The sequence below is a fragment of the Fukomys damarensis genome, unplaced genomic scaffold (assembly GCF_012274545.1).
Source record: "Fukomys damarensis isolate Sample0158 unplaced genomic scaffold, DMR_v1.0_HiC HiC_scaffold_8, whole genome shotgun sequence".
NCBI lineage: Eukaryota > Metazoa > Chordata > Mammalia > Rodentia > Bathyergidae > Fukomys > Fukomys damarensis.
Window position 1 is genome coordinate 14,458,316 of NW_022900920.1, and position 24,926 is coordinate 14,483,241.

A 24,926-nucleotide genomic window follows, 5' to 3' on the forward strand; every position below is an offset into this window, starting at 1 on the left:
GGGACAGAGCTGGTGGATGCAAAAGCTTTCCGGCCTCAGGATTCTTTAATGTGGTGGGAAGTTATGGAGCCCCAAGTTTTTGCCCCCATAAAAACCAGTTAAGTCTCTCAAATTAATTAGGTGGAGGGACTCACTAAGTGGCCTGATATTTAACTTTTCTGTAGTTTTGGAAGGGGAAAGTAGCTATGGGGCCTCAAACAAGAAAAAGAAACAGAGGAAAGGTTAACTTGAGTTTTTAGTTGACTCTGAATACTTGATATTTTTTAAATGCTTCTAAATTTCCTTTGGGAAAGAAAGGAACACGATCCTTTCTTTTGTGCCGTCTCAATACCTAGGATTTTGTGGCACGTTGTGAATAACTGTGTCATCCTGACTCCTTGGGAAGTTCTCCTGAAAGGGATATGAGAACTAAAAATGAGGCAAAACAAAACTAAATGGAGAAAATGAAACTACCCACAGATAAGAACCATATAATTTACTAAGATACATCATTTTGGTGTTTTCTCGAGTGGGAAAGCTAATTTAGAAAAGGAGGTGTGTGTGGGGTTGGCAAGAATGAGATGTCCTGAGCTCCTGTGTATTTGCTCCCAGAACTACGTGGCAAGGAAGGGTGCAGCTTTCTGGGGAAGTCAGGAGCCTTCAGGCCAGGTATGCCAGGGCCATGCCCCTGAACAATCCAAGGCAGAGGCTGGTGACAGCAGCCGGCTGGCGAGACACCAAGAAATGGGTTTTCGTGACATGAGACTCATCCCAAGAGGCAAGATTTTAAAAACCTGTAGAATTTTAGATTCTATTTGCAATATAAAAAATACAAACATTTATTGGGAGTGACCATACTCTGTTTTTATATATGTTGCCTCCCTCCCTTTCTAATCTTCTTCCTTCAGAAAAGTTTTGTAGAAATGAACAGAGCCTCTCCTGCCTTCATGCAGCTCATTGCCTGATGGTTAAGGCGGATGCCAGTCAACATGGGCACCCACAAAGATGCGAAGTGGAAGGGTCCAGCTCGATCTGGGAGTTCAGGGAGGGGTGCCCGGGCTGAGGCCTGGAGGGCGGGCAGCAGAGATGGGTCCAGCAGGGTCAGTGGTGCTATAGGAAGCAGTGATGGTCAGGAAGGCTAGGGAAGGCAGAGAGATGGACACACAGACAGAGGCGGAGACAGTGGGATAAAGACAGAGCTGGGCAGAGGCAGCAAGCCTGGGTTAGAGGTCTGTTTCTCCATTTAAATCTCCCTATGGCACTGCAGAGGTGCAGTGAACATCCTCATTTACAAGCCCAGGGGCAAGGAGGGGCTCCAAGGGCAGACGATCTCCAGAAGTCACACCGTTGGTGTGGTTATGCATTATCTCGTGGGTTCACTTGGGCTGTAAGCACCACAAAGCCAGATGCCAGGAAGGTTCCTGCTGTGCCCACCCTGAATTGTCCCAGACTCCAAGTCCAGTGCTCAGGTCTGCTGCTTGGCCTCCATGTGCCTTCTGAAGGATGGAGAAGGCATCCCATAGGCACTTGGATTATGTCTGCGGGAATCCAGACTGTGAACTAACTTGAGGTTTGAGCAACTGTGTACTATGGCCAAATACTTGTTTTTCTGAAAGAGAGACCAGGGAAATTTTCTTGATAAGAAGTCAACTACGAAGACTTTTCTTCCAGACCTTCTTTATGAGGTGCAAGTGCTTTCTAGATCTTTGTGGAAGAGATTCCATTTTCCTGTGGTTAATTGGAGGAGGTTATGCATTTCTCATATCATGGATCATTTGCTTTGTGGGAGATGGTTTACCTGAGCCAAGGCCCCTTAGTATTATTATTATTGTTATTATTATTATTTTGGTAGCAGGGATCGAACTCAGGTCCTTGTGCTTGTGAGGCAGGCGATGGAACCACTGAGCTAAATCCCCAGCTCCCCTTATTTTTTAAACAAAATTGTTTTATTCACTTGTTTACACAGAATTGAGGACGTAAATCTGCTCTTGAAACATGGCTGATTTTATCTTTATTAAGTTTATTGGTACATTTTAGGTATACAATACCATTACATTCATCATTGGAATCTTGTACCTTTACATGACTTATCTTGGTTCTTATTTTCCCCCATTCCCCAGCCCTCCCTTCACCCCCTCCACCCTTCCGTGTTTACAAAGATTTGTTTCCATGTTTTTCCTTTTCACATATTTTTTTCTTTTCCCTTTTTACCTTTCCCCTACCCCTCCCACTTCCTCTACTCCTTTAGATATTTTCTTCCTGTTACACAATATCAATTATATATTTTTGTCCTTGTTTATACTTTTAATTTTTCACACCAGATAAACTATTTGGGATTTACACGTTTGACTTATTAATTTCACTTACAAGTATGGCCTCAATGTGCATCCATTTAGCTATAAATTGCTCTAGTTTCTTATTCTTTATGGCTGAGTAGTATTCCATCTCATAAAAAAAAACACACACACACACATCTTTATCCAGTCTCCAGTTGATGGGCAATTGGGCTGTTTCCAAATTTTAGCTATTACAAGCTGTGTCCCTATAAACAGGGCTAGCCTATAACTGTGGTATGATTCTTTTAATTCCCAGGAGAGGGATGGCTGGGTCAAATGGGACTTCTAATCCTAGCTATTTGCGGTATCTCCATATTGATTTCCACAGTGATTGTACCAGTCTGCACTCCCACCAACAATGGAGAAGGGTTCCTTTCTCCCACTACCCTGCTAGAATTTGTTATTGGTTGATCTCTTGATAGCAGCCATTCTTTGTCGGGTGAGATGAAATCTCAGTGTTGTTTTCATTTGCACCTCTCAAATGACCAGTGATGTGGAACATTTTTTCATCTTCTTGTTTGCTGTTTCTACTTCTTTGTCAGAAATGTCTATTCATTTCTGATGCCCATTTTTGGATTGGGTCTTTACATTTAGGAGGTCTGATTTTTATCAGCTGATTTGATATGCTCTGTCCTGGCCGCCCATTTCCTCCCTAGCTTCACCTTCCTGTGAGCAGGAGCCTCCCTCCAGAGTTAGCACTGCTCTTGACGAGACAGCACGGACACCACAGCCTCCTCAAGCCATACATTGCATTCTTGGAGAACTTCCCTTGGTATAATATTTATTGAATGTTCACCTCTCCAGCTTTAAATATTGAAACTTGGAGAGACTGAAAAAAAAATGTCACCAAACATTTTTAAGTTCTCTTTACTAATGGAGAAGAGAAAAGAGGGAAAAAAGCCTTTCATGATAGACTGGGTAGGTACATGTTCAGTGTCTTGGGTGATATGTCTATAAACAAATACTTGTTTGACCAAGTTTACAGAGATTGAGAATCTAGATTCCAGATCTGAGTGGATCTCAGTAACTGGGTCTGCTTTCTAAAATCAAAAACAGTTTCTTCTCTGGATCTTTCTTTCCACCTGGAGGCAGCACCAGCCTTCCAGTGTTCCAGTGGTTCTAGAGGGCCTCACTGTGGGCAAAGTGGGCTCCTCCAGGTGGTCTTATTCACACCTTGCCCACCGGTTGCCTTGGTCCTATCATAGGTCTTCTGCCACCAATTCAGGCCTGGCTGGGACTTTGGACACAAGGCCAAATGCTGTGGCTGGCTGAAGTCCTGTTTGCAGAGACAGAAAAGGCAAAAAAGAGACCCCACGGAGGTGGAATGGTTAAGGTTGGGGCTTACCAGGTACCGAGAGTTGGTAGCACCGCTGAAACATTTTGCATGGTTATACTTGCTTAGTCTTACAGTTCTCTGTGCAGTGATGCTATGTTTTTCTCAACATTGTAAGGCAGCAAACAGGCCTAGAAGTTTAAAGCAGTCAGCCCAAGGACACACAGCCAGGAAGGTGCAGACACAAAGCAGATGGGCACATGGGTGTGTGTGTGTGTGTGTGTGTGTGTGTGTGTGTGTGGTTTATAGCCTTCTGGGTTTGGGCTTCTCCTCTTTGCACCCCATCATGTTTATATGTTCATTGTCATGCCCTTGGGGCTGCAAGGCTCTTTGACAGTGTCATTCCAGGGTCACATTCTTCCTTTTGCTTTTGGACCTGGTGCTTTCTAGCCTGTGCATGTTTATAAAGGTGTACGTCCATCCTGGGAAATTCTGTGGTCTGCTCAGATTTTTCCTCATCCTGACAGAGAAAGCAGAGGACAGTTTTTGTTCGGCACTTACTCCCAGGTGCATCATTTGAATTAAGTGGGAATTGGATCATCATCATCATCATCATCATCATCATCATCATCATCATCATCCTTTTATAGCATTTGAACATCATAGTTGGGTAGCTGGTGAGCAGATGTAAGGAATTGCAAGATAACTTGAGAAACAAGGGGTTAAGATGAATGAGTCTTATGTGTAACTTCTCTTTTGTACTTTGCACACAGCCCACCAGCCCAGTCATCCCTGCCTCATGCAGTCCTGTAACCTCCCCTCTATCCCTGTTCTACATGGTCTGACGAGGGAGTGAAGGACTGCATGCTTTTCAACAGAAGAGGAGACTGAGGCCCACCAGTCTGTTTCTATTCACTGCACATTTATTGTTCAATATTTATTATTACTTCTTTGTTGTCTTTGCATTTACAGAAGAGGCACTTTATTGGAGTAAGCAAGCCTGGAATCCAGGTGGAACCATGTATTCTGAAGACAAAGCTCCCCAAAGTATATCCTATAGTTGATCCTTGGAAAATGATGTGGGATGTGAATGTACAGTGTTTCCATTTTCAAGGAGAGAGGGGCATTTGAGGCTTCAGCTTGTGTTCAAATTCAGCTCTGCCTCTTGCCTGCAGTGTGACTTACAGCAAGTCATTAACCTACCCAGAGCCTCAGTTTTCCTATATGAATAATGCGGTGGTCACACCTACCTTTAGTGTTGCCAGCAGTCAGGAGTAGATGAAATGCAGTTGGGTCCCAGTGTGGGAGACTACAGGTGCTCAGTTCAGGCTACTTTCTTCCATCTCGTCTTATAATAGTGTCTCTCCAACTTTCCTTGCCCAAAGGCAAAAGACAGATGTTCTCCCTGAGGTTCCACAGCCAAGAGGGCAAGCTACAACTTGGTACAGATTTTGTATCATTTAGCAATGTAGCTGGGTATAACTTAACTTTAAAGTGACGTTATTGGTATTTCGATCTTTTAAGCATGAAAGCTTCAGCTCGTCTTGTAGTCTCCCGCAGTACCCTGTACCCCTTGCACATCCCAGGGGCAGTTGCTGGCATACTTCCACATACCCCTGGGGGACTGGTACTCTCATAGGAACCTGAGGGGCCTTGGCATACCTCTCACATGGCTGAGGGGCTGACACCTGTACAAACCCCTGTATACCCCTGGGGTCTCCGTGCCCACACTGGGGCTGGTGCTTGGACGATCTGCTTGCCCTTGCCATGGTGGCAAGGGCTGGTTTCCCTGGAGGTGGATGGTGCATGCTAACCCCTACTTCATCTATTCTAAAGCCTCCCGAGGATAGTTGGTCAGGTTGCCCGCTCTTTCCATCACAAAGAAATAGCTTCCAATGAAGTATTGTCAGCTGGTTCTTTTCCTTCAAGGGTTAAACAGATTCTTATTTTGCTTATCTTTGGAAATAAAACAATGTTTAAAACTATTCAGATCGGCGAGGCCATCTGGTGGGGAGCATGCAGCTGCTCCCCTTTAGATTGTGCCACCTCTAATGTATTCAGTCTGGGGCGCCGCTGTACATCTGCAAAATCATTATTCGCAGTTGGATTTGGATGTGTGAGCTCTGTGTCTGCGGGAGACCTTTTGCCTCCACCGGTCTTGAAGGACATCTGGGCTGGCCATCTCTGCTGCTCTGTGGCCTTTGCGATGTCCCCAAAGTCAGGTCACAGTAGGCAGAAGCAGTTCGGGACCAGAGCCACCTTTGGGCCTAATATGTAGTCTCTGTGCCATTTCTTTTCATTCACTTCCTGTTTGCATCAGGGGAAAAATTGTTGGAAGACAACCAGATTGGACCACGCATCTTTGTGGTCTTGTTGCACAAGAGCCAAAATGAGCCCTGATCTGAAACTGTGTGATGCTTTTTCCCAGGTTGTTAAGATTTGATGTTGCAGATCTTGGAACCCTCAGAAGCATGCAAAAATGACTGATAAGTGTTTTTTTCAAATGCCTTAGGTTTCTGAGATCATTGGGTCCACGTGCTGATGCTGAGCCTCCCATATCTACTTTGGGAAGAGGATGAGGGTCTCAGTGGTGAAGGGGGTTTGCCAGTGGTTGCATGACTAGTTAAGGAAGTTACGGCATAGCTGGTGCTTAGCTCAGGCCCTTGGATCTCCAGCATACCCCAGGCCCACTTTCTCCTGCCTGTGTAAGTCATACAGGGGAGGAGGAGTACGGCATTCCATTCTCTGACCAGTTTCCCCATCCGTAAAGTGGAGATGATGCTTGTACTTTCCTCTTAGACTACCATGGCACTACCTTCTTAAACGGGATGGTCCATATAATCCCCAGCCTGGGGGATCTGGACACAAGGAAGACCCCAGTTGCTGTTAGCTGGTGTCACTCTTGTTATAAGCAGCAAACTCCCTGTTCTATAGTTTGCTGGAGACTCATTGTGTTTTCTGAGTTTCTTTCTTCTCTTGCTACTTTAGAAACTATTCACTGAGTGCTCACCCTGGGCAAGGCCCTGTGTCTTGGCTGAAACTACACAGCCCAATCCTCCTCCTGGCCTGGGAGGCAGGTGGCCTGAGGGCTGAGTGATGGCTGACATGCTACTTACTATGAGTCTTCTGGTGAGCTTTAATTCTGTGGCACAGGAGAAAGATCACAGGCTTTGTAGCCAAACTGACCTGCAGTGGAATTTGGGTCCATACTAGCAAGCAGTGTGACTCTGGACATATTTTTTAACCCTGTCGTGCCTCAGTTTTTGACCTAGAACTTGGAGCTCCCCATGCTGACCTTGGAGAATTGCCATTTCCAAGGATCCTACTATGGTACTCTTTGAGCTAGCTCTGGACTAGTGTGCATTTCTTCTTCCTTTACTCTCTCTGGGGTCATTGAGTCCATACATTTCCTTAAAATGCTTTCTGGTTCTGTGGCTATGGTCACTTTGGCACCCAGAGCCATTTTAGTAGCCAGGCTTCTTAGCAAACCATGAAGCTTGTCCTAAGTGAGTTTCACCTTAGCAGGAAACCATAGTCTATGGAAAGACAAGCTTGAGTGGAAAATCTAATACCTACACAGATTTGAATTACCACTGGAAATAATAAAATGAGTGCTCTGAAATAGTTTCTCCCCCATTAGCTTCAGAAAGAGAAAATTATTGGTTGTGTCACAAAGACCTTTAGAGTCTTTTATGCATACCAAAATCACTGGATGACAGCTACAGGGTGAACATATTGGCAGTCTCTTGTCCATTCTGTCCCTTTGTAGAGAAAACCTCAGTATTCCAGACATTTCAGAGACGGAATCATCTGGCTGAAGCACAGAGAGCTGGAGCCCCCTGCCGTGTTGGGGAAGGTGGAGAGACTCCTGAATCCTCCTGCCCTGGCTGCCAGGGACTGTGGTTCTATGTGTCACTGCTGTTGTTACTATGCCTCAGGCCTCCGCCAAGCAGAGCCGGATCTTCTGCGGATTCTCCAGTGTGGGGTTGGCTATGAGGCTGTGTCCGTGGAATGGGCTGTACAACCCTGAGGGAGGCCGTTTTCCTGGAGCCCCAGGAATCTTTGCTCTGGAGTTAGCTGGGAGTCAGCTCCTGGAACCCGGGCTCTGTGTTCCCGGTATCCATAGATCCAGCAAATGCAGGTCCTGCACAGTGTGGGCGACTATTAATCAACTTGTGCTAAAGGCCGTGGGCTGCTTGCTCCTCAGGAAGAAACTTGTGTGCCTTTTGAATTGATTGTCCCCTTCTTCAGCAGCCAATGAAGCAAGTGCTGTGCCAGCTTTTCAAAACCATGGGTGGGTAGGTGAGCAAAACGGGCAGAACAGGTAAAGACGGGGTGGAGGGTGGTGGCTATTTGGCAGAAATTAACTTCAGATCACAACTTTGAGTGTCAGGGCTGAAAGAGGTAGTCCCAAATACATGGCTAACCTATTGGAAGCAGGCCTGGAGAGAAGTTACTGGTTAGGAGGGTGGTCACGTCAGGGCTGGGACATCTGTGGGGGAGGGGCCTGTCTTGTTGGGAAGGTGACACCTCAGGGCGTTGGAGTTTCAAATGCATGCTGTCAAGGAAGCCCCCTCATGGTGCCTGAGCGTCAGGAACCTCCCTGCAGGATCTCCAGTCACACAGAGAACAAGCTCATCTCCTTGATATGCCAGAACAAAAGGTTGGGGGCTGCACTCCTAGGCCTTTTGTGCGAGGGCCCTTCCATTCCTCCGTGGTGGTCTCAGCTGCAGCCTGAGCTGACCCTGTCTCTTCCTTCTTCTAGCCCCAGCTCTGGGCCTGGCCCCTCTGCTTTCTGTTGCTCCTTCTCCCTGCCCCATGCTTGGCTGCAGGCCAGCCTCTCCTCCTGATTCCTTGTCTTTATCCTGTTGCATGCCTGTTGCAGTCCCTCTGCACAGCCTGGAGGAGACACGCCTGAGTGATGAACAGAGTCAGAATTGAGACAGTTTAAGACTCCATGCCCCAGGCAAACAAGGCGCTCTGCGGAGAGTGAATGAGACAGCCTCTTTCGTTTCTTCCTCTTCCCTCCTGGCATGCTTCCCTCCCTTTGCTGGCCTGCATCTCTGAGACAGTGAAGCTGTTCTTTAGCAAGAGATTCCTGAAAGGACTGGGAGGGGAAGGAAAGCTGCCCAATGAGCTGCTGGACCATCTGAGTTCAGGCCATGGTGATGAGCAGAAGTCAGGATGGGCTTCTCAGTTGAGGTATGGGGTTGGGTGGGGCTGCTGGGTGCTCAGCCTGTTGGGTCTTTTGCTCTATTCTTATCTAAGGAGCTGGGAAATTTAGGACCATGCGGGAATTCAGTTTCCTCCTTGTAGAAAGCAAGACTAGCTAAGCAGGTGCCTGCAGGCTTGCAGTGTCAGGTGGATGGCTCTCCCGAGCTTGCCCAGTTTGACCTGGGCTCTGACTGAACCCACCATTGTCTTTCATACTGTGAATGACTCCACAGTAGAAATTCCCAGGGTCCTCTGGTGAGTTTCTCTCTGCTGCCTCTCGCCTCCCATTTTAGAAGTAGCTGGCTTCCCCCAGAACTTTGGGGATGGACACGTTTCTAGAAAATTGGCCTTCTCAGTTTAGCAATGAAACAAGCTCTACCTTGGATGGTCATTCTGCAGGGCTGAACTTTTCCAGAGTTGTTCATGCAGCTTTACTGGGCTGTCCAGAGCTACTGGCCCAGTCGTTGAGGCCCCTTCTCCAATAATAATGCAGAGTATGTTTCACTTATAGAGTCTTGCTGTGAGGTAGATGCAGTGCTCACCATTTCATGTATATTAACTCTTCACATTCATGCTGGGAGATCATGATAGTTTTATTGCTATTTTATAGATGAAGAAACCAAGTCACAGGATAGTTAAATTCATTGCCTGAGGTCATAAAACCCATACACAATTGAACTAGATTGAAAGGCAGGTCTGCTCAACTCCTAAGCCTAACATGATGCCTTAGGTTGACTGACTGATTGGAAACCATTTTTGCTATCCACAACCACCTTTCTACCAAGTGGAGACTGGTAGGCTCCCAGGGAAGGGCTTCCTGGTCAAGATACAAGAGGAAAGATGACTAAAGATTGTAGAGAGTTGATCCTCATGAAAATGTCTGTTTCTTATAGGTGCAGTTTATGGAATCCAGAATGCTAGTTTAGAATATACATTCTGTGCTGTAAAACATGTAAGGAAGTTGTTATTAACAACAATAATGTTGATAACAAACTTACTATTGAGTCCAGAATGCCTGAAAAATACTTTAAAAATCCAACCTCTGATTCATATGGCACATATCTTGGCCAGCCAGGAAGATGTTGCTGATTACTGTTAGTGAATCTTTGCTGTAGACAAAGTGGGGATAGGGTGTCCCAGCCACTGGGAAAGACAAAATTGGGCAGAGAAACCATGGGGATCTAATTAAAGAGGAAGTAAGGGAGGAATTACAGTAACTCTGAAGAGAGGCCAAGAGGAAGGCCTCCTTGTTGGGAAGTAGGGGAGTAGGGTCAGTTGTCCAGATAACTAAAACAAAACAGTTGTGGTTGTCATAAACACACGTGCAAGACAATAATCTGGTGTTTGACATTTGGGCAGCTGTGTCCTGATTTGAGATCAACTCTCATCTGGTTTCCAGCATTATTTTAGTATATCAGCTTCTGGTGTTAGCAGAGAAATTCTTTACGGAAAAAGAACACCGATTCAATGGGTTCAGTGCATGTTTAGGTAAATTGCTTTGGCCTGCATTGCCCCTAATTTGCTTTACTGGTACAAACATAGTTTTTGGATCTCATAAGCCTAGAGTTATTCCAGTTTAACCTTAACACCTGTTGTTTATAACCTGCAGCAGAATGTATCCGTTAGTTGTACCAAGCGATGAGCTCTCCCTGAACAACCCCAGTGACTAGTTTAGAATATACATTCTGTGCTGTAAAACATGTAAGGAAGTTGTTATTAACAACAAGAATGTTGATAACAAACTTACTATTGAGTCCAGAATGCCTGAAAAATACTTTAAAAATCCAACCTCTGATTCATATGGCACATATCTTGGCCAGCCAGGAAGATGTTGCTGATTACTGTTAGTGAATCTTTGCTGTAGACAAAGTGGGGATAGGGTGTCCCAGCCACTGGGAAAGACAAAATTGGGCAGAGAAACCATGGGGATCTAATTAAAGAGGAAGTAAGGGAGGAATTACAGTAACTCTGAAGAGAGGCCAAGAGGAAGGCCTCCTTGTTGGGAAGTAGGGGAGTAGGGTCAGTTGTCCAGATAACTAAAACAAAACAGTTGTGGTTGTCATAAACACACGTGCAAGACAATAATCTGGTGTTTGACATTTGGGCAGCTGTGTCCTGATTTGAGATCAACTCTCATCTGGTTTCCAGCATTATTTTAGTATATCAGCTTCTGGTGTTAGCAGAGAAATTCTTTACGGAAAAAGAACACCGATTCAATGGGTTCAGTGCATGTTTAGGTAAATTGCTTTGGCCTGCATTGCCCCTAATTTGCTTTACTGGTACAAACATAGTTTTTGGATCTCATAAGCCTAGAGTTATTCCAGTTTAACCTTAACACCTGTTGTTTATAACCTGCAGCAGAATGTATCCGTTAGTTGTACCAAGCGATGAGCTCTCCCTGAACAACCCCAGTGACTAGTTTAGAATATACATTCTGTGCTGTAAAACATGTAAGGAAGTTGTTATTAACAACAAGAATGTTGATAACAAACTTACTATTGAGTCCAGAATGCCTGAAAAATACTTTAAAAATCCAACCTCTGATTCATATGGCACATATCTTGGCCAGCCAGGAAGATGTTGCTGATTACTGTTAGTGAATCTTTGCTGTAGACAAAGTGGGGATAGGGTGTCCCAGCCACTGGGAAAGACAAAATTGGGCAGAGAAACCATGGGGATCTAATTAAAGAGGAAGTAAGGGAGGAATTACAGTAACTCTGAAGAGAGGCCAAGAGGAAGGCCTCCTTGTTGGGAAGTAGGGGAGTAGGGTCAGTTGTCCAGATAACTAAAACAAAACAGTTGTGGTTGTCATAAACACACGTGCAAGACAATAATCTGGTGTTTGACATTTGGGCAGCTGTGTCCTGATTTGAGATCAACTCTCATCTGGTTTCCAGCATTATTTTAGTATATCAGCTTCTGGTGTTAGCAGAGAAATTCTTTACGGAAAAAGAACACCGATTCAATGGGTTCAGTGCATGTTTAGGTAAATTGCTTTGGCCTGCATTGCCCCTAATTTGCTTTACTGGTACAAACATAGTTTTTGGATCTCATAAGCCTAGAGTTATTCCAGTTTAACCTTAACACCTGTTGTTTATAACCTGCAGCAGAATGTATCCGTTAGTTGTACCAAGCGATGAGCTCTCCCTGAACAACCCCAGTGACTAGTTTAGAATATACATTCTGTGCTGTAAAACATGTAAGGAAGTTGTTATTAACAACAAGAATGTTGATAACAAACTTACTATTGAGTCCAGAATGCCTGAAAAATACTTTAAAAATCCAACCTCTGATTCATATGGCACATATCTTGGCCAGCCAGGAAGATGTTGCTGATTACTGTTAGTGAATCTTTGCTGTAGACAAAGTGGGGATAGGGTGTCCCAGCCACTGGGAAAGACAAAATTGGGCAGAGAAACCATGGGGATCTAATTAAAGAGGAAGTAAGGGAGGAATTACAGTAACTCTGAAGAGAGGCCAAGAGGAAGGCCTCCTTGTTGGGAAGTAGGGGAGTAGGGTCAGTTGTCCAGATAACTAAAACAAAACAGTTGTGGTTGTCATAAACACACGTGCAAGACAATAATCTGGTGTTTGACATTTGGGCAGCTGTGTCCTGATTTGAGATCAACTCTCATCTGGTTTCCAGCATTATTTTAGTATATCAGCTTCTGGTGTTAGCAGAGAAATTCTTTACGGAAAAAGAACACCGATTCAATGGGTTCAGTGCATGTTTAGGTAAATTGCTTTGGCCTGCATTGCCCCTAATTTGCTTTACTGGTACAAACATAGTTTTTGGATCTCATAAGCCTAGAGTTATTCCAGTTTAACCTTAACACCTGTTGTTTATAACCTGCAGCAGAATGTATCCGTTAGTTGTACCAAGCGATGAGCTCTCCCTGAACAACCCCAGTGACTAGTTTAGAATATACATTCTGTGCTGTAAAACATGTAAGGAAGTTGTTATTAACAACAAGAATGTTGATAACAAACTTACTATTGAGTCCAGAATGCCTGAAAAATACTTTAAAAATCCAACCTCTGATTCATATGGCACATATCTTGGCCAGCCAGGAAGATGTTGCTGATTACTGTTAGTGAATCTTTGCTGTAGACAAAGTGGGGATAGGGTGTCCCAGCCACTGGGAAAGACAAAATTGGGCAGAGAAACCATGGGGATCTAATTAAAGAGGAAGTAAGGGAGGAATTACAGTAACTCTGAAGAGAGGCCAAGAGGAAGGCCTCCTTGTTGGGAAGTAGGGGAGTAGGGTCAGTTGTCCAGATAACTAAAACAAAACAGTTGTGGTTGTCATAAACACACGTGCAAGACAATAATCTGGTGTTTGACATTTGGGCAGCTGTGTCCTGATTTGAGATCAACTCTCATCTGGTTTCCAGCATTATTTTAGTATATCAGCTTCTGGTGTTAGCAGAGAAATTCTTTACGGAAAAAGAACACCGATTCAATGGGTTCAGTGCATGTTTAGGTAAATTGCTTTGGCCTGCATTGCCCCTAATTTGCTTTACTGGTACAAACATAGTTTTTGGATCTCATAAGCCTAGAGTTATTCCAGTTTAACCTTAACACCTGTTGTTTATAACCTGCAGCAGAATGTATCCGTTAGTTGTACCAAGCGATGAGCTCTCCCTGAACAACCCCAGTGACTTTGAACAGTAGCTCTTTAGTCCTTCTCCCACATCCCTAGGGATTGGCCGGGGTCAGCTGGGTTCTGGCTGCTCCAGATAGGGCTCAGCCAGGTGCTTCTACTACATGCACCTGTCATCCTTTCAGCCCCACCGTGTTCTTCCCTGGAAAAACAAAGATGCCAGAGGACAGGTAGACGTGGAACACCTTTGTCTCTGAGCTTATGACTGGCACATGGCCATTTTTACTTCATTCTGTTGGCTGAAGTGAACCAATTTAAGCCAAAGGTTGAAGAAATAGTTTACTCCTTTAGTTGATGGAACAGCAAAGTCATTCATGAGACAAAGAGCATGAATACAGGGAAGAATAATAAACCAGGCCCAGTAATGCAATCTTACCATAAGCAATAATAAACTATCAAATACTGCATACCACAGTTTGTAGTAGCTAAAACTTGGAAACAGCCCAATCGCCCATCAGTTGGAGACTGGATAAAGATGTGATTTTTCTATAAAATGGAGTACTACTCAGTCATAAAGAATGAGAAACTAGAGTCATTCATAGGAAAATGGATGCATGTTGAGGCCATACTCTTAAGTGAAATAAATAAGACACATGTGTAAATATCGAATAATTTGCTGTGAAAAACTAAAAGTGTAAATAAGATCCGAATTGTATAATTGACAATGTGAAATAGGAAGAAAAGGGCTAAAAGTATAGGAGAAGTGGGAAGGGTGGGGGAAAGGAAATAAGGGAAAAGAATAAATATGAGAAAATGAAGAAATGGGAACAAAGGCTTTGTAAATAGGGAAGGGTAGAGGGGTTGAAGGGAGGGCAGGGGTATGGGGAAAAAACGAGAACCAAGATCTGTCATGTAAAGGTACAAGATCCCAATAATGAATGTAACTGTACTGTATACTTAAAATGTACTGATGAACTCAATGAGAAAAAAAAAAACTACATGCGAGAACTATGCATATGTAGTAATAGCCAACATTTACTGAGCACTTACTATGACTAGAGAGTCTTTTAAGCGCTTTGCTCAAATTAGTTCATCTAATAGTCTCAGTAGTGCTATGATACAGCTATTCCCAATTTTATATCCAAAGAAATGGGGAGAAGATAGGTTCTATTTCCTGTTCAGGATCCAGTCGGGGCAAGTTGGCTCCAATAGTCAAACTCTTACCTCTAGTGCTGTGCATGGTATCTTGCTCACAAGGATGTCATTTGAGAACACAGAGGCCCAGGTAACTTAAGTGACTCATGTGAGATCAGTAGCTATGCGAGTTTGGAATCCTGACCCCGGATGACCACTCCTTATTTGCTTTCCACTATACTAGAGGCCCTTCACAATCAGAGGTAGAGCTTTATTCTGTTTTTTGGCTGTGATATGGATAAAAGTGTGAAACCGCAGCTGTAAGACTAAAACTGCCACTTTTTTGTTTGTGTAGAACTCCTCTCCAGTCTTGTTAGCATCTTCTTGTTCTCACTGACAACCTTGTATCTTTGAGCTAGATGTAAAAAAAACAAAAATCCTTCCTTCACTTGTTGATTAATATCCTTTGAGAAAAATGTATTTCCATATACACAGCCCAGAGAACGATGTGAGCATTTAGACATACTAATCAAAAGAAGGCTTTGTGTTTTAATAAAGGTTAACTAAGACCCATCATGTTTTTTTTCTTTGAAACATAAAAGTAAAATAATGTAATTAGCTCTTTTTTCTCTGTCTCTCTCCAGAGGGCAGATGTAAATGTTCTTCCCAAATGAAGCTATTTATTTAAATCCATCCAGATTTCTTTTGAAGTTTAATACATCTTTCTTCTGCTATATCAGCTTATAGCTACAATAATTTAATAAGTTTTTCCTAGGGTGAAATTGGATGCCCTTTATCGATCTTACACCAAGGGGGCATTCAATTATCTAATCTAAAATGGTATTTCTGGATCCCTCAATTACAATTTTGTTATAAATGGCCTGCTAATGATGCCTGAGGTGCATAGGTTAATAGGGGGCATCCAAGCAAAGGCTGGGTAATTGAATGCTTTCTATTTGGGGGCCGTTACCTGATCTTTCACAGTGGCACCAAGTTCCCACAGTTATAGCCTGCACCTGGGTGTAGGGCACAGAAGGGAGCCCAGGCTGAGAAGCAATCTAACTGAAATATATACCTGAGTGCTTTGCTTTCATACATGCATGGGAATGCCAAGAAGCTGGTCTAATCTGAGTCGACTGGCACCAAATGTGGTCACTGCAGACAGATGAAGTACACAGGGGGCACACATTACTTAGTTTTGAGGGAAGAACAATCTGCACCTTAGGTTTCCGAATGGCTGTTCCTGGGATAATCTGTGGTATATGGAAAGAGCCAATTAAGGATCATAATAGCAATCCATTTTCCTTCCAGTAGTCACATTAGTTGAATTATTCTCCACTGAGTTGTGACACTTGATAGCTACACACATTGTAAAGACCCTTTTGAAAGACTATGTCGCACACCTCTTAGAGTACTCAGAAGCTTTGACTCCTGCAGCTTCTTACCACATTGTCTTGCCTCTCCTGGTCTCTGCGGGACTGGCTTCCTTTCTGTCATTGAGGCTTCAGCTCAGACGTCCCCCTCAGGTTAATTCCTCTCTGATCACCTGTGCTTTGTGCTCTTTCCTCTAAGATAGCAGTTCTCACCCCAAGGGTGACTGTGACCCTCCCAGTACTCAGAAGCTTTGACTCCTGCAGCTTCTTACCACATTGTCTTGCCTCTCCTGGTCTCTGCGGGACTGGCTTCCTTTCTGTCATTGAGGCTTCAGCTCAGACGTCCCCCTCAGGTTAATTCCTCTCTGATCACCTGTGCTTTGTGCTCTTTCCTCTAAGATAGCAGTTCTCACCCCAAGGGTGACTGTGACCCTCCCCCAGGGGCCAGTTGACCATATGTGGAGATAGTTGTGGTTGTCACATCCTAGGGCAGGAGGGATACTAGAAACTAGTAAGCAAAGGTCAGGGATGTTGCTAAACACCCTGTGATGCATGGAGTGGCCTCCACAGCAAAGAATTAACCCAGCTCAAGTACTGCACCGCAGCACTGAATATCCCTGTTTTGATGGTTTGTTTTCTGCCTTTTCATTTTTTCCATAACCTTCATCAGCCCTGAGATTATCTTCCTCCCTGGTAACTTCTTTATGTCCTGCTGTCCTCAAGTCCTCAACCCCTGGAGAAACATGAGCCTGCGTGGGAAGAAAGCTGCCTCTCTTGCTCACCTCTGCAGTACTCCACTCATAAAGGGGAGAGTTTTTCTGGAAACCTTGAAGCTCTAGGCCTTTCACTTTCGAGGCTGCCAGAAATGTATTTCTCTGGCTATAAGATTGTTATTTTAACCAGTTTTATTGAGGTGTATTTTACATGCTACACAGTAGCTATATGTTTTGGTTAAACATACAGTGTAAGGTATTTGAATATTTTTTTCAAAGAGGCCTCCCAGGGCGGTGTTTCTAATGCCTACAAAATTCTCCAACTGTCTGTTGCCAGCAGAGGCAGGGGTGGGGTGGGGTGTGTCCTACTGTTCAATTCAATTCTGACAGCAACTTCTTGGAATTGAAGATCTCAATCCCGCAAGAATTCCTCTGCTTCAGGTGTCGCCCTTGAGTACTGGGTCCCTGGGGAGCTGGCACTTCGTCCAAATTGGCCACCAAGGCAGGAGGTTTCAACAACTTCCCATGTAGGTTTGGACATTTGCTAGAATGACCTCGTGGGCTCAGGATGAGCAGGTCACCGTGGAGTTCAGGAGTAGCCAATAGGAGAGATGCCCAGGGCAGGGGCCAGGGAAGGAGCCCACGGAGCTTCCTGCTCTTTGCTGTGCATGCTGCACCTCACCTCCATGGGTCCACCAACCCCGAAGTTCTCTGAGGATCCCTATTGCTCAGTGGTTTTTGTGGAGGTCTCATTACAATGGCATGGTTGGCTGTTCATATCACTGGTCACTGGTGATTATAACTTCATCTCTAGCCTCTCTTTCTCCTAGCTGGAAGTTGGGGAGCCAAGCTGAAAATTTGAAGCTTCTAACCATGATTTTGTCTTCCTGCTGATTAGCCCCCATCCTCCTGAATCTTCCTAGTGGGGGACCAAGAATCACCTCATTAGCATGAACTCAGGGGTGCTTGAGCAGGGTTTGTTAGCAGGGACAAGACATGTCCCTATCACTCAGGAAACTCCAAGATGTTCTGTGCCAGGAACTGAGGGTGTGTGTGTGTGTGTGTGTGTGTGTGTGTGTGTGTGTGTGTGTGTATACACAGCCCCACCTTGTATTGGCTTCGGGTTCCCATACCTGAATGTGCCTAGCACACAGTCAGCCTTCAGAATGTATCTGTTCAAAGGGTAAATGACTAAATGATAGGAGAAGAGCAGATGCTATATCTGAGTGTTTTCCTAAGGGTTTTAAGGCACCTCAAATTATCTCCCTAGTTATTTATGTTTAAGAAGTGAGTCTTAGAGCAGCCAGTGTGGCCAGAGGTGCAGCTGTCCAGCAAACAAAAAAATGTGTGGTCAGGCATCAGTCTCAAATTTTGAGATTATCTGCCCCCCTACTACAGATTATTTATGATGTTTGAAATAGGACACCTTTGCTCTTGGTTAAGAATGTTTTGCCTATTTCTGTTGTGTCCAGATTATGTGCATTCTTGTCCTGTGGCTTCAGAGTCCATTTTGTTTGTTTGTTTTTAAAAAGAATCTGATGAGACCTTCCACAGCAGAAAGGCGGTGCAAACTCCCTCCCACTGTGCTCCTGGTGGGAGTCTCATTTTTTAACCAGGCTTGACCTCGTCTTCTATACTTGAAAAAAAAAGTTTTCTTGGCTTCAGTGATGGAGTTTCTAAGTAGGGGATCTTGCCCTTTTGTTTCTTTGGTTTGGAAAATTTGTTTGTACCATGCAATGGGTCAGGGGTGATTAAGCAAATCGGTCACAGAAGTTTCAGCCTTGGAGCTCCTGATGTGCCCCTCCAGCTGCCCCAAGGGATGCAAGAGGGCACAGCGGAGCCTGAGATGTCTGCCTGGTCTCCTGGAGCAAATTGTCCTCCTTTCTCCTCCTCTGTGCTCACACAAATGCCCCTATTACAGTCCTTCCTGACTGGCGCTTTTCAGACTGGTTCCTTGAGACCTCAGGGAGAAATTCATTGACCAATATGTTTCACACATTCTGTGCATTATATTCCTCCAGTGTGGACCCACAGGGTTTGCTGGCATATTAAAATCCCTGGTGTAAAGAATTCTGTGTCATTTTATCCATTCTACCTTTTCTCCAAGTAATTTAAGCAAAGATACTTGCTGATGGCATGCAGAACATTTTGAGTGGAAGTTGTTTTCTGAAATACTGCTTGGCTATTTCTTGACCAGATAATTCAAGAAAACATGGTCTTTTTGGTCCAAGGAAAGTGAAAGTTTCTCCTGACAAACCCTGATTGTTCAATCCTCCAGTCAGTCCCTGGAGGCCTCATTGAAGGGTTACTTATTGCCACCTCTCTAGGGACAATAAAGATTGTTGTGTGTGTAAAGTTGGAGGTGAGTCTGCCATCTTTAGGAGATTTCAGTCCCTGCAGAAAAAATAATGTGGCAGAGGATCTGTCATTTTTTATTGTACTTCAGATGATCTTGACATTCATTGACAATTAGAAATCATAATATAGTTGATGAGGCTATTATTATCAGTTGTCTGCCTCTTATGGGATGCTAAATATGTCAGGCATTATGCAAACTCTTTACATATATAATAAATAATTTAGTACTTGCTACAAATTTGTAATGGAGATACTTATTATCTTTCCAGTTTTACCAGTGAGGAAACTGTGGTAAAACCTCAGAGAGATTAGATGGCTTGCTTAGGGTCAGAATGCTGGTAGGTGGGATTCTACCAGGCTGGAAACCAAGTAGGTCCCTTTTTGCTCATCCAGTACTCCTTTTTTGATATCTATAAAGAAGTGTCATTTGGGAAACAATACATTTTACAACCACAGGATTGAGTTAGTGGATTTTTAAGAATCATGTCTTCCCCAGGATGATGAAAGTGAAAAATTACTTCAGGGTCTGAAGTGTTCATTGCTCAGGGGAATATTGTACATTGGATTTAATTGCTTAATAACTTAAAGTCAGATTTTTTTTTATATGATACACTGTACTAAAGAAGTGAATCATTGTTTCTAAATTTTCATTAACTTTTGCTTTCAGAATTGATAGTAAAGGCTTGCTGTATCTAAGAGATTACTGATGCTATCAGGTGGTGGTGGCGGAACCTATTTTCTCTGCTTGTTCTCATACTAACCATCTCTTTAAAAAAAAATTTTTTTTTTTGGCGGGTACCAGGGATTGAACTCAGGTCCTTGTGCTTGTGAGGCAGCTGTGGAACCACTGAGCTAAATCCCTGACCCTAAAATTATTCTGTATATTTTTTATTGACTTAAAACCCCTGGTGTTTCAATTCAACCCTCAAATTCAGAGCTGTGACTGCCCAAATCTGAGGATGAATGCAAAGTCCTGGCTAGGACTCTGAGATGCCATAACTTAGATGTACGAAGGCAGAGGTTAGAGAACATGGGGGATTGTGCACAATATGAGGTGTTGGATGTGGTGCCAGTGTTTGGGGCCACATCAAAGCCAAGCACAAGGACCTGGAGCCTTCCTTTTATCCAAGTGATTTTCTTGACTTAAGTGTTGTGACCATGCTGGCTTGGCTGAAAGTGAGAAATGGGAAAGAGAAGTGAACATCCATTTTTCCCTGGAAGATGAACCCTGGGTTCTGGCTGTTACTACATCATGTAATAAGTCTTGCTTTGTTTATGTTTAGGTAATCTGACATTTTTAAGACTTTGTTCCCGATGAAGAGGAAACATCCCAAAGGAACACAGAATGTGAAAGTAGAAATCTTACAGGTGTCTCCATGGGTAGCGTGCTGGGCCATTTGTCTGTGAGAAGACCATGATATCTTCGAATCTCTGGTGTGTCTCCATGTTCTCCAGTGACGCTGTTCTTTCTTTTTTTGGTGCAATGGGAAAAACCTGAAGGACAGGCAGAATCACTCCTGTACTTGTGACAACCTCCATGTTTCAGTGGCTCTTGTGGAACATGACAATTAGAGATCACTTCCTTTTGTTGTCTTGTAGAGCTGAGCTAAATAATGTGCTTTTTCATTCTCTAGTGAGCTGGTGGCTGCTTATTTTTATATTTGTTTCTGTTGCTTGTGCCTTCTGACCATCGTATGTAATCACGTGTCCAGACTCCTTGGAGGACTTGCCCATGGCTCGCTAAGCCAGCAGTCCAAGGGCACTATCATGAGTCACTGCATTAATTGCTGCATACAGTTGTTACCTGACAACACACACAAACAGAAGGTCAGCTGCCGAGGAGGCCTCCAGCACAGTCACCAGGCGTGCCCCACGTGCAAAGGAGAAAACAAAATTCTGTTTCGTGTAGACAGTAAGCAGATGAACTTGCTTGCTGTTCTTGAAGTGAGGACTGAAGGGAGTGAGAATTGGGGTGGGTTTTTGCGTTTTAAAAAGGGCAAGAGATGTAGCCTCATTTTTGGACTGGTAATAATGACCTTGGTGATGGCTTCTTACATCCTTTCTGGGGCCCACCAGGAACTTCTCATCTCATCTCCTTTCCATTATGGAGGCTTCCCCAACAACCCTAGCTTGATGGATGGTGAAAATCCCAGTGATATGAAAGAGCATCATTACCACCCCTCTGTAAACAATATTTCATACACGAAGGACTATCCAAGCATTAAGCTAATTATCAACAGCATCACTGGCAGGATTGAGTTCACAACCAGGCAGCTCCCAGACTTACAAGATCTCAAGAGGCAGGAGTTGCATGTGAGTAGCATTGTGTTGATCTTCACTGACTTAAAAAAATAGATAGATACATCCTTTGCTATCACCATTTTTGGGAACATAGAATGATTGAAAAATTTCTCAGCCACAACAAGGATAATCTGACAACCTTGCAGATCAGAGCACACTGTTTATATGATGGAACACCAAGAAGGGAATTTGCTGTTCTGAATGGCCCAGCTGGACATATTTAAGAATAACTCTTCCTCATAATTGCATTTTTGCTTGGAATGGAGTCAGTGTGGTTAAAGTTGCTTTTGCAGGCCACCATCACTTAGAAATGTAAAGTTGGATGTAATTTAATTTTTTAAAAAAGTTTTGTCCTAATCTGTAGCTTTGTTTCTACAGGTGATTTAAAAATATAACTGGTAAAACAAATTTCCACCTGTTTAATTAGATTGCTCTGTGTGTGGTGTATAGGAAAGATAGATCATGGTAGAATGAATATTGCTTAAACTTTTTATCGTCACTCTTCAAAATTTTAAAAAAATTAATTTTGGGAGATAGAAAACATACACAGTCACTGGCTGTCTACCAAGTTTAACTTTATCTTTGAATCACTGTGAAATATAGTTCAAATTGGAATGTAGCAATCCAGATTAGGGCACTATTACATTGTGATTAAAATGTGTTTTCACTAATTGTATTTTTCCTTTGGCATGTTTCCCCCTTTTTTGTTCATTTCAGATGTTTTCAGTCATCCCAAATAAGTTCCTTCCCAACAGTAAGAGCCCCTGTTGGTACGAGGAATTCTCTGGGAGAAACACCACTGACCCCTACCTCACCAACTCCTACGTGCTCTATTCCAAGCGCTTCCGCTCTACCTTTGACGCCCTGCGCAAGGCCTTCTGGGGCCACCTGTCACACGCTCATGGAAAGCACTTCCGCCTGCGCTGCCTGCCACACTTCTACATCATTGGGCAGCCCAAGTGTGGGACCACTGACCTCTATGATCGTCTCCGGCTCCACCCGGAAGTGAAGTTCTCTGCCATCAAGGAACCGCACTGGTGGACCCGGAAGCGGTTTGGTGAGTTTCGTGTTTCCTCTCATTTGTCCCCCCCCCCCACACTTTTTAAAAAAATTCCTTCAGCACACTTTAGAGCTGGGTATGGGACCAGGGTGAGGCTCCTTTAGGAAATCGGACAGGGGAGATGAGAAGACATACTGACACAAAGATCTGACATTTCACCTGCCACTAGAAAGTTGCATTAGTCTGTTTTGTGTTGCTGTATCAAAATACTAGAGGCTGGGTAGTTTCAAAGGAAAGAGATTTGTTTGGCTCACCATTCTGGCAGCTGAAGGGCCCAAACTGTGGTGCTACCATCCTAGAGAGAATCTCTTGGCTACATGTCAGCATTACAGAGTAAAGAAAAGGGCAGAAGGAGCTAAGGGTGACCTCACTTTGTAATAAGCCACGCTGGCAGGAACTCATTCACCTCAAGAGACTAACAGCAATCCCTTTCCAGGCAGTACACCTGTGACCTGATCACCTTCCACGAAGCCCCACCTCTTAAAGGTCCTATCACCTGTCAACAACCACACTGGAGACCAACCTTATAGCAAATAAACCTTTGGGAAACACACTCAAACCATTTCCAAAGCATAGCAACAGTTTACAGGCAAAGAGGCATCAAGGGCGGTGAACCGGTTTCTAATTGCCCAGTGAACACTGATTGAGTGTTGGCTGTATGCAGAGCAGGGACAGGTGCAGAATGGGCAGCTCTTGCCCTAAAGAGCCTTGACACATGACTGTGATGTTGAGCAATACATGTTGAAGTCTTGGTCAGTGGGAAGCAGCCCACTGGACTGGTGTGGCTGGTGCCCAGTTCTGTGTTGTTTCACCAGAGCCCCCGTGCCTAGTGGAAACACAGATGCTTGGGTCTTAGTTTCAGTGACTGCCCTGTTTGCATGACATGTTTTGCTATAAAACTCAAAAGAGAGAACATTAGAGATCCTGCTTTCCACACCCTTTTGCCACATGGTTGACCCTGGATACTGCCCATCCTTCTCCACAGGGTGGTTCTGCTCCAGCTCAACCCTAAGAACCCTGTGGTCCTTTGGTCACTGTTTCCTCTCCATAACCTTTCCTTTCTGCCAGGAGACATTTGGTCACTGGAGTTATGGAATGATACATGGTCTGTTGCCTGCCAAGGTCTGGGCGGGCCATAAGGGTGTTTTTTTGCATAAAGGACACAGGTTGCCTAGAAGAGAATCTTAAAAGTTTTGCTTAAACCAACTCTGAATATACTTCCTGACAAATGTTTGGTTTTATACTTTTGATGTTCACCATGGAGTGAACAAAAGTGAAGTGTGTTTCTTTCTTGGTTTAGCAATCGCCACCAGGACAGCCAAGATATCAGGTTCATATGCATTTGCCAGACATGTCTGAATACACTCTTCTACTGTAGGGGGCTCTCCCCTCCATGTCTCACTGTTTTCCCTAGTGAAAAACAGTTTCCCACTGGCAGAAGAGAGAAAAAAACTGGGTGTGCCTTGGAAGCTGGTATTCAATGTCACCTTGAACTTCCTATTATTTTGATCATCTACATTGTCTTTCTACTTTGTGGTAACTTTGGTAGCTGTGGTTTGTCAGTGTGTTTTTAAAATGTTTACAAGTGAAATTTACCCATTTTTAAGGCAAGGGGCAAATTTAGGCTGTATTTGGCCAATGCCAGAGTCTGTGTCCACCCAGTTCTCCTTATTTTGCAGACAAATAAATGGTAGGCCTCTTGACCAAAGAGGTCAGGAGATAGAATACCACGCAGATGCTGGTTGGGGCCCCCATGAAGAAAGGTGCCATGAGGTTGATTGAATGTTCTTCCTCCTGACTGCAGGCCCTTTCTCATCTTTTCTCATTTAATAACACTGTGTGCATCCTGTATGCCACTGCTACCTGGCCACTGGTATGTATTGTGACCAGCCCCAGACTCTAACCCTCCACAGAAACATGTTTATATCTTGAATAGTTGTACCATCCTTTAAGCAGTCACTGCCCGGTATGTTGGTGTCCTCCACCCCTTGAAGTATGCATGTGTTGAAAGAAGACAGCTGGTGAGCAGAGGCCCTATCCCTATCCCACATGCCCCCTCCTGAAGCTAATCTGGCTTGAGCCTTTTGCTGCTATAGCTGGGCCCTGTGGGACTTTCCCTCCCTCTCCGGTCACTCCAGGAAGCTACCAGGCTAGCAGTGGCAACTTTGTCTTCAAACTTCCTCTTCTTGCTTTCTGTAGGAATCGTCCGCCTGAGAGATGGGCTTCGAGACCGCTATCCTGTGGAAGATTACCTGGACCTCTTTGACTTGGCTGCACACCAAATCCATCAAGGACTGCAGGCCAGCTCCGCAAAGGAGCAGAGCAAGATGAACCAAATCATTATTGGTATGGTTTCTGTGAACCTCCTGGGGGTTGGAGGGAGCAACCGGCTCATGCTCTGGGTTGTGTCCAGCTCTGCCACAGCTCAAAAGCATTTTCAGATGGATGCAGATGATCACAGAGCCTCCATTTCCCTACCTGGCTGCCACTCTTTCATTCTCTCTGCTACTGAAATGCTCACATCACTTGTACCGTTACTGTGAAACAGAAATGTTTGGTCAACTTTCTCGATACATGTAGA

General features: G+C 44.2%; 1 protein-coding gene across 6 annotated transcripts in view; it reads left to right on the forward strand.

Annotated features, from left to right (window-relative positions):
* The window catches only part of Chst15 (carbohydrate sulfotransferase 15), an 85,614-nt gene that overhangs the window by 30,493 nt on the left and 30,195 nt on the right, over positions 1-24,926 (forward strand). For all 6 annotated transcript variants that reach the window (XM_033761376.1, XM_033761373.1, XM_010635333.2 and 3 more), the window contains 3 exons: positions 20,268-21,297; positions 22,003-22,342; positions 24,545-24,691. In XM_033761376.1, the coding sequence (XP_033617267.1) occupies positions 20,752-21,297; positions 22,003-22,342; positions 24,545-24,691 (1,033 nt within the window). In that variant the 5' untranslated portion in view covers positions 20,268-20,751. The remainder of the gene's footprint in view (positions 1-20,267; positions 21,298-22,002; positions 22,343-24,544; positions 24,692-24,926) is intronic.